Raw genomic sequence first — 16,479 nt, 5'->3', positions numbered from 1 at the left:
GTACTGGAGATGGGAACCCGGCCTGGCCACACACTAGGCAAGCACTGTACCACCCTCAGCCCTTTCTAAAAAATTTTATATTGAGTCAGGGTCCCACTAAGTTGCTTAGGACGGCCTCAAACTTGTGATCTTCTTGCCACAGCTTCCTGCGCATCTGGGAGCGCAGGTGTGTGCCACTGAACTCTGCTAAAATCCTGCATTTCTGAGGAGCTCTGGGGTGGTGCTGTTGCTGTTTTTCTGGGGCCTAAGTTTGAGTAGTAAGGCTACTTACAGGGCCCTTCTGCTGTGTCCCTGTTATGATTCTGGGCCTCAGGAGTCTAACCTCTGGGTACCATTCCTGCTCACAGTCTGTCCCTATAAATAAGGAGGGCCGAAGCACAGGTGGCAGGGTGCTGCTCCCAGATCTGAGTCTAGAGGGGGAACCAGAGCCTCAGAGCATGGAAGAAAAAGGGAGAAGGGATTGTGGCTGTAGGGGTCTCTGTCCACATACACAGAGGACATCAAAGGAGTTGCTTTTATTTCACACAAAGGTAGGGAAAGGAGGGCGAGAAGACACGGCTCTGGTCTGAGTTGCCCTCCACGAGGTCCCACCTCCAGCTGCTCAGCTCCTCTACCGCTGCTGCTCAGAAGTGATCTGAAAGAAAGGGGGGACCCCAGAGTGAGCTGCAGGGGGTACTGAATGGTCCCCTCATCCTCACAATGTCAGCAGTTTACTCCCCCATTCCCTCCTCAGTCCCCTGGACACACAGGGCTCAAGAAGGAAGCAGGTGACAATCCCACCATGGCCCCATCAGTGACGTGCGGGTCTTCCCTGGCGGGGATTTGGGATGGAACAAGAGTGGATGCTGGGAAGGAGATGAAAGAGGACGGGGGATCTCTGAGGCGTGCCCAAGGCCCGCGTCGGAGGGAGACGCTTTCCAGGTCGGGGTTGTGAGTACACCTCGAATCAACGCTCGGCTGCAGCGGTGCCCGCGGTGGCGCGAGCTGTCCCTTCGGAGCGGCAGGCAGAGGGTCTCCCTGCTGGTCCAGGCTGCACTCCTGCGGTGGAGCAGCCACCTCTCTCGCGCGCTTTCCCAGACTCCGCGCACCGAGGCTCAGGGGCTGTAGCCTCCCCAGCCTCCCCAGCCTTCCCCGCCGCTCACCGTCTCCGAGGAGGTCTGGGGCGGGGCTGAAGGGCCCCGGCGGCAGGTTCCAGGCCAGCTCCTCCAGCAGGCCCAGGAGGCCTTTCACTTCTGCCTCCAGGTGCTCCACCACCTTCTCCGCCGTCTAGAGCGGGAGAGGGGGGCGAAGTTAGGGACAAGAGGAGGGCAACTTCTGCATAGTCTGCCACGCTCAAAGGACCACTGGGTCCAGCGGGGAGAGAACTGGGTGCTCATTCGGGCTCTGCTCCCACCTCCCTGTTTCCCCACATGACAATGTCCCAGGCGGCTTGCCCTCCAAGGCCCCTCCCCGTCTGCACTCAGCTGTCTCGGTCCCAGGCTTGGCAGAAGCACCCCCTTTCTGCTTTAGAACTTGGCAGCCAGAGTTCATATTCCTTTTATTGTCGCGCCCCCTGGTGGCACAGCTGCCAAATAACAGGTTCGGGATTTTTAATTTTTCTTTATTCAGGATTCTAAACTTTTTTTGTCATGGGCTATGTTGGCAGTCTGATGAAACCTACAGAACTTTTCAGAAAAATGTTTTAAATGTAAAAAAGAAAATGCTGTAGTGTTAACAAGTAAATAAACTTTATTAAATAGTATTCAAATGTTAAAAATTTTGATATAAAATATATGTACTTATTTAACTCACTAAATAAAATGATCTAAAATCGAGCATAACAATCAATGCTATCCTAACACAATAAGGAGTGTAAATGACTTGAGATATTCCTTTTTTTTTTCCTATACTAGGGATTGAACCCAGGGGTACTTTACAACTGAGATGAACTATATCCCCAGCTGTTTTTACTTTTTATTTTGCAACAGAGTCTTGCTAAAGGCTGATCTCAAATTTGGTAATCTTCCTGCCTTACCCTCACAAGTCGCTAGGATTACAGATGTGTGCCTCTGCACCTGGCACATGTTGAGATATTCCCAATGACTATAATGGCATGAAGTTATTTGTGATTTCTGTTGAGGACAAAGTTACCATACAGTTCTACTGTGAATAGGAACACAAAGTCTCAATTAAAGGTCTGCGACAATAAAGATGTAAAATTTCCCCCACAGAAGCTTATGAACCCCAGGTCATGAGCCATGGTGTTATCACAAAACACAGGGACCAGATTTCTACTTTCCTTAATTCTGCATTCAGCTGGTCACCTGAACCAGCTGCCCCAGTTAGGGCAGGGGGACAGTCAACGAGGTGATTAAGGGACAGGATTGAACTGATTTCCTGCCATTCCAGGATGTGTCTGTGCCACCAGCCTGTCAGGGAAGTGGTCTTTATGCTTCATGTCCCCCACCTCAACACCTTTATTACCTCTTCCATCACGTCTAAACGGTCTTGGACCGCCATGTATCTGTCACAGCCTGTGCTCCAAGCGGGGTCTCCTTGGGAGGGGCTGAGGGGCTCAGCGGCTGTGGAAAAACGAGTCTTGTCAGTGGAACCCTTGGTTTCCCTGCAGCACAGAGACTCCAGACTTGGAGTGAGGTGGGTCTTGAAAGCTCCCAAGGATGAGCAGAGAAATGCTCAGGTGCGAGCTAGTGTGCAGGTTGCCACCACCCTATCACCACTTGTCTCTGCAGCCGCCTTCACCTACAGACCCAAGTGGGCTTCATGAGGATGCAGTGCCTGGCCTGGGAAAAGTCAGGAAAGAACAGATTTTACCCAGAGAGAGCCATGAAATAAGAGGCTCCACAGGACACAACCTCCAGGGATTTGGAGTGACCAGGGACCAGAGGGTGGGAGAGGAGATGGGGCAGAGGGATCCTGGAAACAAAGCCAAAGGGTAGATCTTTATCCTAAGGCTTTAAAAATAAATAAATATGTAAGTAAGTAAGTAAATAAATAAATAAACAAACAATTACAGGGCTGGGGTTGTGGCTCAGTGGTAGAAAGCTTGCCTAGCATGTGTGAGGCACTGGGTTAGATTCTCAGCACGGCACTAAAAAAAAAGAAAAAAAAAAGGTCCATTGACAAAAAATATTAAAAAGAAAACCAATTACAATGTTCGGAGCTTTATTTTAACAGTCGAGTATTTTAAATACAGATAATAGATTGGAAGGGTAGCAGGAGGTAATCAGAGTAAGGAGTGATGAACACAGTAGCAAAAGGAATAGAGGGAAAGAAAATGCATGGGGAAAGCTGGATGTGGTGGTTGCATGCCTGTAATCCCAGGAACTTGGGAGACTGAGGCAGGAGGATTGCCGGTTTGAGGCCAGCCTCAGCAATTTAGTAAGACCCTCTGCAACTTAGTGAGACCCTGTATCAAAAATAAATAAATAAATAAAAAGTTTTGGGGATGATGTGGCTCAGTAGTGAAGCACCCCTGAGTTCAATCCCCAGTAACAAGGAAGGGAGGGAGGGAAGGAAGGAGGGAGGAAGGAGGTGTTTTAATAATAGCATTGACACTGGGCACCAGTTGATCATAGCTGGCATTTGACGAGTGTTACCAAGCAGTGTGCCAAGCAATATGTTAACTCAATATGTTAACTGCCCCTCCAACAGCCTGCTAAGACCCCCAACTTACAAATAGGGAAATTGATGCAAAGAAGGCTGAAATGCCACTGCTGGGAAGAGAAGACCTGAGATTCAACCTTCTCAACTTCGATTCACCAGTTTCCTCCCCAACCTTGTTCTCCTGGCACCACCAACCCTCACACCAGAAGTTTCAGAGCCTTGATTCTGCACTCAAGGTTTGGAGGTGGTGACTCTGAGCTGCCTGCGGGGCACCTGGAAGAATGCTGCCACTCAGGGTGCTGTCCCAGAGGTCAGGAGAAGTGAAGAGCTTTACAGATTCTACAGAAGGTGACAAGGACAGCATGGCGTAAGGCAGCAGGGAGGGCTAACCTGAAGAGCACAGAAGGGCAGCAACAGAAGGCCCTGCCCAGTTTCAACCCACACTTCTGCCAAAGTGGTGCAGGCGAGGCAGAGGGATGAGAGGATGGGCCAGGTCCGGGAACCCTTTTCATGAGGCTTGGGCAAGAGGGAAGGCAGATCAGATCACCAAGCCTAGAAAAGTGTTTCCTGTTGTCGTTTCTGTTTGCTTAAGCACTGGAGAAACACAGCCATGAAACAGAACTAAAGGAGTGTATTTCGTGCAAATGGGAGGCCATGGGATCCAGAAGGGAGACAGACCACCATCAGAGAAGACAAAAGGATCGCAGCAGGAATGGGTCCAGGGAACTGTTTAAATGGCCAAAAAAATTGTTTAAATTTTTAAACTGTTTAAATGGCGGGGGAATACTCACCTGAAGACCTCTAACTGCGAAATAAGATGGGACTGTCTGCTGAACATCATGGCCAACTGACTTGTTGACTTTTTGGGAATTCTGTTCTGGGTTGTTAAAAGCAGCCATTAAAATGGTAGCCATGGCGAGAACAGTTACACCGAAGAAATCAGAAAATGCTTTTTTAAACATTGAGAATCAGCTCATTCGTGCAGCTTTGAACAGGGAACTTGAATAAAAAGCAGCTTGGAGGGGAAGTAGAGAGGGAGGCTGTGTGGGAGTCAGCACCAATTGGCAGCTCCAGAAGCACCCGTTGCTGTAGTTTGGGTCCCAAGTGTCCCCAAAGCCCATGTGTAAATGATTGGTCCCCAGGATGCTGCTATTGGGAAGCTCTGTGGCCCTTCAGGCAGTGGGGCCTCCTGGGAGCGCCTGAGGTCATTGGGGGTGTGCCCTCAAAGGACTTTGTGGGACTTCTGTCTCTTACTCCTTTCCTTTCTGACTGATAAGGTGAGTGGTCTGCTTTGTCATAGGCCTCCAGCATGATGCGTTGCCTCCCCCCTAGGCCCAGAGCAATGGGGCCAAGCAAGCATAGACTGGGACCTCCAAAACTCTGAGCCAAAACAAAGCTTTTCTCTTTGTGAGTCAATCACCTGAGGTGTTTCATTATAGTGACGGCCAATTGACTAATACAGCACCTCTTGCAGAGAACGATTTGCTTTTTAATTCTCCTTTTTGTTATTTTCTTCTATTGGACTTAGAAAGCCCTCCACAAAAGACAATGGTGGTATTGTTGAATTTGGGGAGGGAGGAGGCTGGTATCCTGGCATGTTGGCTACTTATATAAAAACGAGTCTTTTAGAAACCCAGACTAAAATATGTACAGCTGAAATGCTATGATATATTGGATTTACTTCAAAATACCCCAGGCTTGGCATGGGGATGAAGGAGAGGCATGAACAGGCCTTTAGAGCAAACAAAATCAGCCCAGGGTTGACCATTGCTAGAGATGGGTGACGGTCACATGGGGGTGCATTCCACTATTCCCTCTACATTTAGGTATATGGTTTGACATTTTTCATAAAATAAGCCAGTTGTCTGATGGGGTTGTTAGCAAAAAGTAGAAGCTGTCATGGATAGAATGCAGAGGGAGGATTGTATGGGAGACCCCCATTGGAAGGGCTGGCATTGTAAGAAAGCCTTTAAGAGGTAGGGGAAGGTCAGGAGGTGATCCTGGTCTCATTTGTCTTAGCTTAAACTAGGGTCTCAGCCTGGAGAGGAAAGACTTTGCAGAGTGAGAAGCTTTTGCCCACAGTGTAGGCTGTCCCAGGAAGAGGGGACTGTCCTGGTGTGAGCCTGTGAGCATACATACCTGAGGACCTTTGATGAAGTCATTTCCCTGGGTATCACCTGCCTCCTCTCCTCCCACCCTTCTCAGAGCTCATGCAGACAGGAAGCAATGCAACCCTGGCAGCAGACAGCGGATGAGCCAGCTGTGGATGCTCAAACAACATGCAACTGCTCCCCTCCATTGGCCTCAAGCTCCGTGTTCCCTACGTGCCTGTGATGAGGTCTGACTTGGCTCCAGCATCTCCCTGGGGAAGAGACTGGGCTGAGGTCATTCTCCACACAGCTCAGCACTAATCCCTCACATCTGGACAGAGCTGGGATCTGTGCACCACTGCATAACTGTCCATGAGCTCATCCGGGCCTCTGGGGGACTCCCTGTGAGAGAGAAAACTTGGAGTGGGCCTTGACAACCTCCCTGCCCAGCCAGCCCCACAATGGGGGCTGCTCGTTGCTTTGGTCTGAATGCATTTTGGCCAAGAACACCTTGTAGGCCCATCCTCAGCCTGGCTCAGCCACTAGTTATCCCGGACTATGGCGAAACTTCTTTTGTCCTCCTGAGCCTCTGCAGCCTCTTGTGTAAATTGGGCTGGGGTTAACCCGATGCCTCCAGATGTAGCTCAACCAAGATGCTTCTCTGCCTTTCGGGGCCTGCTAAGAGGCCTTAAAAGTGATCTCCAAAGGAAAAGTTACTTCTTGGAGCAGAAACTCCAACAAGGCAAAAATTGTGTGCCTTCCATTTCTCTCTCTTTCTCTGCCTTACCCCCCATATCCGGCTGTCAGGAGTGGGAAAGGCTGAAGGATTATCATGGCATAACTTTCAGAGCCCAAAACTGTGGCTCGCCAGTGTCCCTTCCTTCCTTCCTCCTGCTCTCCTGACCCCACCAGTTGGGAAATGGACCTCCTTGGATGTTGGCTTGTTTTCTCTGGCTCAGCTCCTGCTCAAGGCCTGATGTGCACCCTGGCCAGTGGCCATGGGTGGAGAAGCATCCTGCACTGCCAGAGGGAGTCCAGAAGCCCAGGGGAAGCTCTGGGTTGGCCCAGTTAGAGACCTGACCACCAGGACCTGTCCTTTGGGATAGAAAATATGATCCCTTCCCACTTACAGACCTCACAGGGAGACCTTTGGGATCTGGCATTCAGAGAGTAAGGAAGCACCAACAACTAAAGTGATTTCTTGTGCTGGGTGATGACCATTTTCTCAGTAGTGAGTCTAACAGTCGCCTTCCCGATCATCAATGTCACATCCTATTTTTACCATCAGCATTGGTCACTGGGGGGTTAATTAAATTTGATCACACTTAACATAATAGAATGATAACTTTTTCCACATCTAATACTTGTATAAATATTTGTGATTCATTCAAAACCATCAGTGGCTTTTTTTTTTTAAGAAGCAGAAAAATAAATACATAAAGCAGAAGAACACTACTTTGAAGTGAGTGTGTGAGGACTTCCAGTCTGTGGAGCTGCTCTGGCTGAAACAGGAGAGGGACCCTCCAGCCCTGAAAGAGAGAGTGAAGATCCTGAGAGTGCAGATTTTTGTTTTGTTTGGTTTGTTTTGTTTAAGAAGGGATGTGTCCTAGTTTCCTTGTCCTCTGGACATTTTCTGGATCTGGATGGGAGCCCTGTGGATCACTGTGAGTGTGCCAGTGTCATTTTGATGCATTCTTTGGGTTAAGTTAGTACTTTACTTTTAGAAAGCAAGTTAAGCTGCTGTAACAAGAGCCCCTTTCCATTACACCCATGTTTATTTCTCCTGTGTTTTGATTCAGAGCTGGACTGGCTGCTGGCTGGCTGGCAGCTCTGCTCTCCAAGTTGGATAGGAAGCTAGATTACTTCTATCTCGATACACTGTTTTTTAAACCACTGATTTATCATGTTAAACATACCCCCAAACCCCAGGATTCTGAGAAGGTCTCAAAACCCATCCAGGACCAAACCTCTCTCTTTGTGCTGTGGGAAAGAACGCAGGGCTGGCTGTTGAAGACACTGCCTTCTCACGATGTGCTCTCTGCCTGTCACCCAGCTTCTTCAATTGCCCTCTAAGGCCTTTCTAGGTGAGGAATCTGTGGCTCAGGGAGAGGAAGGCATGGAGCAGGGAGGTCAGGAAGTCAACCGGGACACAGCTCTCTGTGTGGAGGCAAGCGTTCTTTCCAGATCACTCTGACCAGTACTCAAGATGGAGAAGCTAAACCCATGCAGGGGTCAGAGGGTGCAAGGGTCCAAGAGGCGCTGGGATGCTCTGCTCCAAGCCAGTCCCACTTGCTGGACCTTAGCTTTCTTTGTTTTTTAAATGGCATAACCATACTCTACATTTCAAGTGACTATTGATTTGGGATGGCTTGTTATGTGCCAAGCTTTTTTGTTATGTGCTTATTTGCATCATCTCATTTACATATATTTTGAGGTCTTTTTAATTATTTTAATTTTTTACAGACCAAACAACCAAGGATAAAAAAGGTTGAATGACATGCTGAAGATTGCATAGCTGTTAGGTGGTGGCAAGAGAATTGAGTCTCACTGCCTGATATTGTCTATACTGTCCCCTAGCAGTAGTGTGACTTTGTGTAGGTTAAGGGTCTCCCATCTTTGGGCTTCTGCTGCCTCCTTTGTAAAATGAGGGGCTGGACAGGTATTATAGGATCCTCACCACAAACCTCCAGCATCTTCCGTTTTGATCCAAAGCAAAAGCAGAATCTCAATGGCAGACAGATATCCATAGACACAGGGAAGGTGGTAGACAGTGACAGTTCAAGCCCCAAGGGGTGAGTGAGAATGGTAATATTAATGAAGAAGACTAGAATTAATTTGGGATTCCTCTGACAGCAAAAAGGAGCTCAGCTGAAGCTTTACCTTAAGAGAAGTTCTCTACAGGTAACACAAAGCAGTTCACTTCACTCAATATATAAAAAAGCTTTAATAGGTCAATGTGAAAAACCTCAATGCCACAATTGAGAAAGTGTAAAGTAGTTTATAAGAATCTGTACCAATGACCAATACACCTTTGAAGAAAAAGTCCAATCTCACCAGTAATCAAATAAATTCAAATTAAAATCATAAAGACCACCTATAAAGTATTATTGCAAAGAAAATTCTACCTGGAATTAGATAAAGATTCTAGATTTAGGAATCTTTTATAAAAAAAATTAAAAAAAAAAAAAGAAAATAGGAGAGGTAGAGGAACAAATAAATGATACCAACGTGATAGAAATAGCAAAATAAATATGAAAAACTTCACAGGACAAACTTAGCTTTTCAATAAAGAAATTTTAAGAAAAAAAAAAGGGAGAGAGAGACCCTACATATTTGAAGAGATTTAGCAAGCATATCAACCAAATGAAATGTATATCACCTTACCTGGAATGAATGAATGATATATAAACACATATACACAATTAAGGACATTTGAACAGAGTGAATATTCGCTAGAAAGGGATTGTTCATTCTGGGGAGTGTGATAATTGCAGTTATGTTTACTTAAGAATTATTTTTCTTCGACAGGTGTGGTGGTACACACCTATAATCCCAGCAGCTTGGGAGGCTGAAGCAGGAGACTGAGGCAGGAGGATTGTGAGTTCAAAGCCAGCCTCAGTAACTTAGTGAGACCATGTCTCTAAATAAAATATAAAGAAGGGCTCGGGATGTGGCTAGTAGTTAATCACTCCTGGGTTTAATGCCCAGGACCCAAATTATTTATCTTTTAGATATACACAAGGAAATATTTATAGATCTTTATATTTACAGATGAAAATACAGGATGCCTGGAATTACTTTTAAATAATCCAGGCAGGAGAGAGGATGTAGACTAATAGATAAAACAAGATTGGCCATGAATTAGTACTTAAGGCAGGTTTCTAGATATGTTACACAATATTCTATGTTTATGACTATTATTCTGTATAGTTTGTGGCCTAATGTTCACATCATCAAAAAATTAAGGAAAACTCTGTACCCCAGAAATATGTATAATTCCTATGCATCAAATAAAAATAAAAAAAAATTATATTTTTTAAAATGTTAAGGAAAACAGTGGGATATTGTCTGAAATCTGAAAGGTTATAAATTAAAATGTGAGAAAGTACATTAACATATTTATATTTTCTTCTTTTCCATCTGTAGCAATGAGCGTGCATAATCAGAAGGAAAAATAATGCTTAAAAACGAATTTAAAATGTATCTATCAATTGTGGTTAAAAGAGCCACAAAAAATCACTTTGGGGAGGAGCTGGCTCCTCCCTCAGAGAAGCACAGAAAGGCTTTGTGCCTTTAGCTGTGGGAGCCTGGGCTGAGTGGGAGGAGGGCCCCTGCCCAGGGAGGTGATGGGGAGGTCATGCAGTGTGGATAGAGCTCTATGCTGGGCAGAATTTCCACCCTTCTTCAACCAGCCTTAAGCAGAAGCAGTTGATTATCTTTACCAGGTGAGGAAACTGAGGCTGGGAGTGATCTGGTTGTCTGAGAGCTAGATTGGATGTGTGCTTCCTGGTGGGCACCTCCTCTCATCCTATCCCTGAAGCCAGCTTGGGGGATGACTTGCTTCTCCTCAATTTACAGAGGAGGAAACAGCCTCAGATGTGTAAAGTGACTTACCCAAGGTGGAAGTTCCCAAGGATCAGGACTGCCTGAGTCCTTTCCCTGAGTACTCAGTCAGTACACTGGTCCCCGAAAGCCACTCCTACATTTCTATGTCAACAGGGCACTTCTGCATGGGTGGGTCCAACAGCCTGTCTGAGGGGGCTGCAGTGCTGGATGCCTGGACAGGGCTCTTTCTTGCATCCATGAGAAATGAGCTTTCTCCTCATAGGGACAACTGGGATGAGCAGCAACTGTTCCCTGAGTAAATGGGAATCTGGCTGCGAAATGTAAAGTGCTGTACAATAAGCAGAGTCTTGGTGTGGAGGGACGTGCCTCTGTGTATATATAGTCCTGGGTTGTAGGACAATATGTTCCTTGACACGAGTCACCCTGTCTCTTCACAGTTTCGCCTGGGAAGGGGCAGCATCAGACTGCAGGAGAGAGTGTGTAAAGGGAACAGTGCAAGGCAAGAAACCCAGATGGCCTCTCCCTCCTGTAAGCCCCCCTCCCCCTCCACTTCCACTCCCCATCCACGGTAGCTTGGACCCTCAAGGAAACTGGAACCCTGGAGGCTTGCCTCCACTTGCCTGCAGAACCCCCTCAGGCCACCTGGCATTTGAATCTGGGCCTTGCCTGGTCATTCATGCTGTGGAGCTCAGCTGCCAAAGCAGTGCCCCCTGAAGCCAGACCTGGCCGCCCCCGCACGCCTTGGGGGTGGAGCTGGCTTCCAGGGCTGCCCCACCAAGAAGCCTTGACCTCCATCTCCACCCTTCCTCTCTCTCCCGCTGGGCCCCTGGCATGGGCTTTCTGAGCTCTTGTCCCCTTTGGTCGCTAAAACTTTCTCTTTGCCTCTTTCTCCTTTCTTCTTGCCCATCCAGTTCCTCTTTTTCTTTTCTTCTTGTTCTTTTGTTTGTTTGTTTTTCAGACTCCTTTTTCTTTCTATCCTCCTTCATATCCATTTATCTCCAAAGCCTCTTTCTGTCTCAGCCTTTCCTTCTCTTTTTAGGCTCCCCCTCTCCTTTAGCACTTGTTCTTATCTTCATTTCTCCGCCCTTCTCCGCTTCTTTCTATTTTCTCACCGCTGTCTCTCCCTTTCAGCATCTATCTCTATCTCTCTATCTCTATCTCCTCTCTCTGTCTCTCTCTATCTCCATCCTTATATCTATCTCTTTTCTATCTCTATCATCTCTCTCTCTCTCTCCATCTCTATCCCTCCTTCCCTCTACCCGCCTCTTTCTTTGCCTCTGTCTTTCATTCCTATCTTGCCATCTGCGGTCTCCCTGGGTTCCCCGTCCGCGCCCCGGGTCCCACTCACCCGCCAAGGCGCCCGCGGCGCAGAGCAGGGCGAGCCCAGCCTGTGCGCAGAGCAGGAGCCCCATGGTGCTGGCCTGGCAAATCTCAGCGCGGTGTCTGCCGGCGGACGCCCTCCCCAGGATAGCGCCGGCCGGCCCAGGAGGAAATGCTCCAAGTCTGAGCCAAAATTCCTGGGCGGCTCCGGCTTTCTGGCTCCAAAACACTCTTCCACTCCAGAGGCCCCGCGGCACCCCGCGGATCTCAGAGACCCCAAAGGCCAAATTTCTTGCGTTCCAGCCAGGGCGCCACCCCAGGAAGGGTATTCAGGAGGAGGGGATTTGGGGAGGACATGTAGCCCTAGGAGGCTGCCCCGGGAGTCTAGAGGTTCGTTAGGAGCCCATTTCACAAATAGGCAGACTGACTCTCTGAGAGAAGTGCTTTCCTCTGTGTCACCGCAAGTTGTTGGCACAGGACCTGAAGCCGGACTCCTAGGGAGCTTTTCTGTCTACCCAAGGACAAGATATTAACGCTAATGCTGTCCGACTCCATCTGACCCTGAGAGGGAGATTCAGGCAAGGTGTCTGCCCTCCACAGAAGCCCACTGCTTTGGTAAAGAAGTAGCAGCAATATTAAAAGACGCCTTTCGAAAGAAAATAAATTCATGGCTGTCATACAGATAGAAAATGAGCATGTGCCAAAGATTTTATTTAGCTCCTTGTTAAAGAGGGAACAAGTAGATGTTACAAGCAGTCCTAAGAATGGACTTAGATTAGGAAAAGCGGCTTGCACGTCCAAAAAGAATTGAACTCTTACACTCCAGGAGGGATGGGAACCACGACAACCTGTAGCAGACAGAATTACAGATCTGTAGACAAGAATTTTGGGGGGCTGAAGGCACAGCTCAGTGGTGGTATGCTTGCCCAGCATGAGCAAGAACCTGGGTTCAATCCCTGGTAGTGGCCCTCTACTAGTGTTAGGTAGACTGTAGGGAAAGAGGAAAGGGAAATCACATAGTCACACATTGTGTCTAACCTTTAAGGAGTTCATGCTCTAGTAATTGTTGTGGAACTAATAAACAGCTGCTGAGCTTTGGTTGGTTGACTTCTACTGTTCGCCATCTCTGATCCTTACTGCAGTCTCACATGGAGCACCTCATTATCCATTATGCAGATCAAGAAATCGAGGTTCAAAGAGGTCAAGAACCTTGCAGATAACTTGCAGATAAGTCACACAACTGGCACAAAGAGGGGTCAGGACTAGAATTTTGTTTGTCTGCTTCTGCACAGCCTGGTTCTTGGATAATAACACACTACATCCTGTTGTCTTTATGCTAAGCAAACTGGGTGGGTTTCTTCATTTCAAGAGCTGGGTGAGTTTTTCGGTGATCTTCTAATCATCCCCTACCTTCCTCCAGTTTAGAACACAGAAACTGAGACAAGCGCAAAAAAATAATAGTTTTAATGAAAATACAAATTAAAGGTACAGCCCTGACATTTCTGAGGGCCCTGAGTACCGGAGGACCCTGCTTGCTGCACGTGGAACCCCTTCATTGCCAAGGCTGGGAGAATGACTTTATCCATCAGGAGTCCCCATCCAGTTTATTTGTAGGAGCCTCTGCAGGCCAGGTCTGTCTCTCCGCCTTCTCTGTTCCTTGCAGTGGTAGTGCAATTGTCCCACATAATTACCTAACAATTAATCCTCACATCCCATTTCCTCCTGAACAGTAAGACAACAGCTTCAGGCACAGACATTCTGAGTCCTCAGATCTGTCATTGAGACTAGGATCTAATTTTTTAAAAGCCTACATGGGGATTATGATGCCCAGATGAGCTAGCCTAGAAGGGTGGGTTTATTTTAAGAATGCCAAGAATTTCTCACACTTGGTTGGATATTCCACAGTAGCTTAGCTGTGTGGGAAATTATCAAAGAATACTTAAATCCACAAAGATTCTTTAGCTCAGAGCCAGGGGTTGGTTGCCTAATATTTTGAAATTAAGATTAGACACACACACACACACACACACACTCTGATTTCTTGATATGTTAGAGCATAAAGTAATGAAGTATACAATGCAAAACTTCAAACTCCTCCCTGTCACTAATTTCTTCTGCCCAATAATTCCAGTTCAGTTTCCGTAGCGTCGTGGACTCTCCTATTTTTCTCTACATATTTCCTTTCTATTATATATGGAGAAAAAAATATAAACATGTTATCAAATAACAAATATTTTGCTTTTACATTCATGTTTACATCAGTCCTAGCATCAATCTTGGGAAAAAATTTATAAAAATGAGTACAAATAAATCTACTTCATTCCACATAGGAGCTACAAAAGATCCCATGGATGAATATACCATTATTTATGCAAACAATACCCTGTTGATGGACACATGTGGTGTTTCTTTTTTTCCCCCAATATAAAACATGCTTCATGAATATACTTGTGCATATTACAGTTTCATGTATTTATTTATTTAGGTACTGAGGATTAAACCCAGAGACATTCCACCATTAAACTATATCCCCAGACCTTTTAAAGATTTTATTTTGAGACAGGGTCTAAGTTGCAGAGTCCCTGAACTTCCAATCCCCTTGCCCCAACCTCTGAAATAACTGGGATTACCAGCATGTGCCACCATGGCTGGGCTCCTGTATTTTAATAGCAAATTTATAGGAACAGCACAGAAGATGGATAATATTAAAAACAATAGCATGAAGGATAACTCAGAAAGGCATAGTGAGTGGAATCCACTGATTGATCAAAATTCTACAAATGACATTTAGTGGCTGTCAATAAGAAGTTAACTTAGTTTTTAAAAAATCTAAATGTTGGCATGGTCATGGTAAAAAAAAAAAAGCATTTGTTTATAATCATTATACAGTTGAATTGCCAGAAATTGTTCTCTGAAACATTTTGATCTGCATTCCTGCTTTGCATACTTAACATTTATATAAAAAATTCACACACAAATAAAAATGGAAAAGTTGCCAATATCTGATTCCTCTACCCTAGTTTTCTACTTATAATCATCCACTGAGGCACCTTTGACACCTTGGGGACAGAGGGGATGTTTAACATCAGACCTACCAACAGTGGTTTGGTTTGTTGTTTTTGAGATGCTGTAGCTCAAACCCAGGGTCTCATGCATGGGAGGCTTTCACACAGCTACACACACACACCCAGCCACAGAGTAGGTTCTTACATAAGTTCTCAATGTGTCAGAGTGCTATTTGGAGGTCATTTGACATAACTACTGCACTTTTGGCATGGATAGCACAGATCTTATTTGTGTCTTCTAAAAAGACAACCAGAGAGTCTTCATTTGCTTCCCACAAATCGGGATAGCTGCCCTCTGGAAGCCCAATTCTGTTTTTAAATTGGAGCAGTTTCTCACACCAGATGCTGGAAGAGGAGTTAATGAATCTGAAATTTAGTGGACAAACTAGATGTCAGAGCACCACAACACTGGGCCTGTAACTCTGAGTTTTCTTCGTCTCTACACTAGAGGGCGCTTGTTTCAAGCGATTTTTGTAGCCAAGTGCTTCTTGGGGGTTTTACCACTTGTGGTTTGGGAGGTAGTGGGCTTTGTTGGAGGACTCATTTTGAGACTTTCTTGCTCCCTTCTACTGGAGTTCAGCGCACTAGAGGCAGTGCAGGCGTTAGAGAGGGAGGGCAGCTGTAAATACCATGTTTCTTTTCTTTATTTCTCCCTCCCTTTCTCCCTCTCTTCTTTCCCTTCCTTCCTTCCTTCCTTCCTTCCTTCCTTCCTTCCTCCCTCCCTCCCTCCCTCCCTCCCTTCCTTCCTTCCTTCCTTCCTTCCTTCCTTCCTTTCCCCCTGTGCTGGGGATTGAACCCAGAGCCTGCATGTGCTAGGCAAGTGCTCAACCACTGAATCACATTCCCAGTCCCCACTTTCATGTATTCTGGAAAGGCTAGATTCCTGGCAGGGCAATCACAGAATGAGAGAGCCTTTATTTTTTGTCTATAAGGCAAACACTGCCCCCAACTCTCACTAAACCACGGGGGTGGGGGGTGGGGTGGGGGGAGGGCAGTGTGTTCCCAACTCTGACATCACTGTCTGCGTTGGAATAGTGCTGGAGGAGGTGTCTTTATATAAAACACTTCTGGAGTGGCAGGACCTGAGGTCACAGACCCACGTGTCCAGGGCTGTTCCCCAACACCTGATTTTTTTTTTATTTTTTAAATAAAATCATCCTATGCTGCAAAATGGTATCTTCTTGTTGGTTTTATTTAGTTGCTGTTATTTAGAAGTGAGATTGGGTTGTGTTTGCCTACTTAAATACTTTCCTCCACTATTTCCCCTCTTTTCTTTATATATTCTGATTATTTATGTAAATAAATGCCTTTTATCTATGATGGCAATGTTTTCCCCAGACCTCCTTTAAACTATCTTTGTGGTGTCTTTGCTCAGGAAGTTTAGATATTAGGTACCAAATTTCTCAAGATTTTCATTTTAATATTTATTTATTTATTTTTAGTTGGACACAATATTATTTATTTATTTATTTATTTATTTATTTATTTATTTTTATGTGGTTCTGAGGATTGAACCCAGAGCCTCCCATGTGCTAGGCGAGCACTCTATCGCTGAGCCACAACTCCAGCCCCATCAAGATTTTCCTTTATGACTTCTAGAGTTTACAATTTGCTTATGATTCCACACTTCAAAATTATAAAAATGTTTTCCATTATTTTCTCCAAGTAGTTTTAAATGTTTTGAAAGGTGTAATCTCTATTCCATTTAAAATTTTTCTGTGGTTGTGAAGAAAGAAAAATATTTCTAACTTAACATTTTTTCCCCAAATGGACATCTAAATATCCTCCTGCTCTATTGTATAGTCTATCCTTTAGCTGCTAATTTTCTTTCTTTC

At 45.8% G+C, this 16,479-nt stretch overlaps 1 protein-coding gene across 1 annotated transcript; it reads right to left on the bottom strand.

The window, feature by feature from the left end:
- Nucleotides 1–500: 500 nt before the first annotated feature.
- On the bottom strand, nt 501–11,818 carry Plac9 (placenta associated 9). Its single transcript, XM_046419941.2, has 4 exons — nt 11,608–11,818; nt 2,464–2,561; nt 1,143–1,266; nt 501–634 (listed from the first exon to the last, which is right to left on the bottom strand). Exons 1-4 carry the CDS (start codon nt 11,669–11,671, stop codon nt 624–626), a joined length of 297 nt encoding a protein of 98 aa, XP_046275897.1. The 5' UTR covers nt 11,672–11,818; the 3' UTR covers nt 501–623.
- Between the last annotated feature and the right edge of the window lie 4,661 nt (nt 11,819–16,479).

This window comes from Marmota monax, unplaced genomic scaffold (genome assembly GCF_021218885.2).
Source record: "Marmota monax isolate L192 unplaced genomic scaffold, Marmota_monax_Labrador192_F-V1.1 WCK01_AAM20220418_F8-fsc00019, whole genome shotgun sequence".
NCBI lineage: Eukaryota > Metazoa > Chordata > Mammalia > Rodentia > Sciuridae > Marmota > Marmota monax.
Note: the sequence above shows the minus strand (reverse complement) of the source record. Positions and strands in the feature narration are given on the sequence as shown.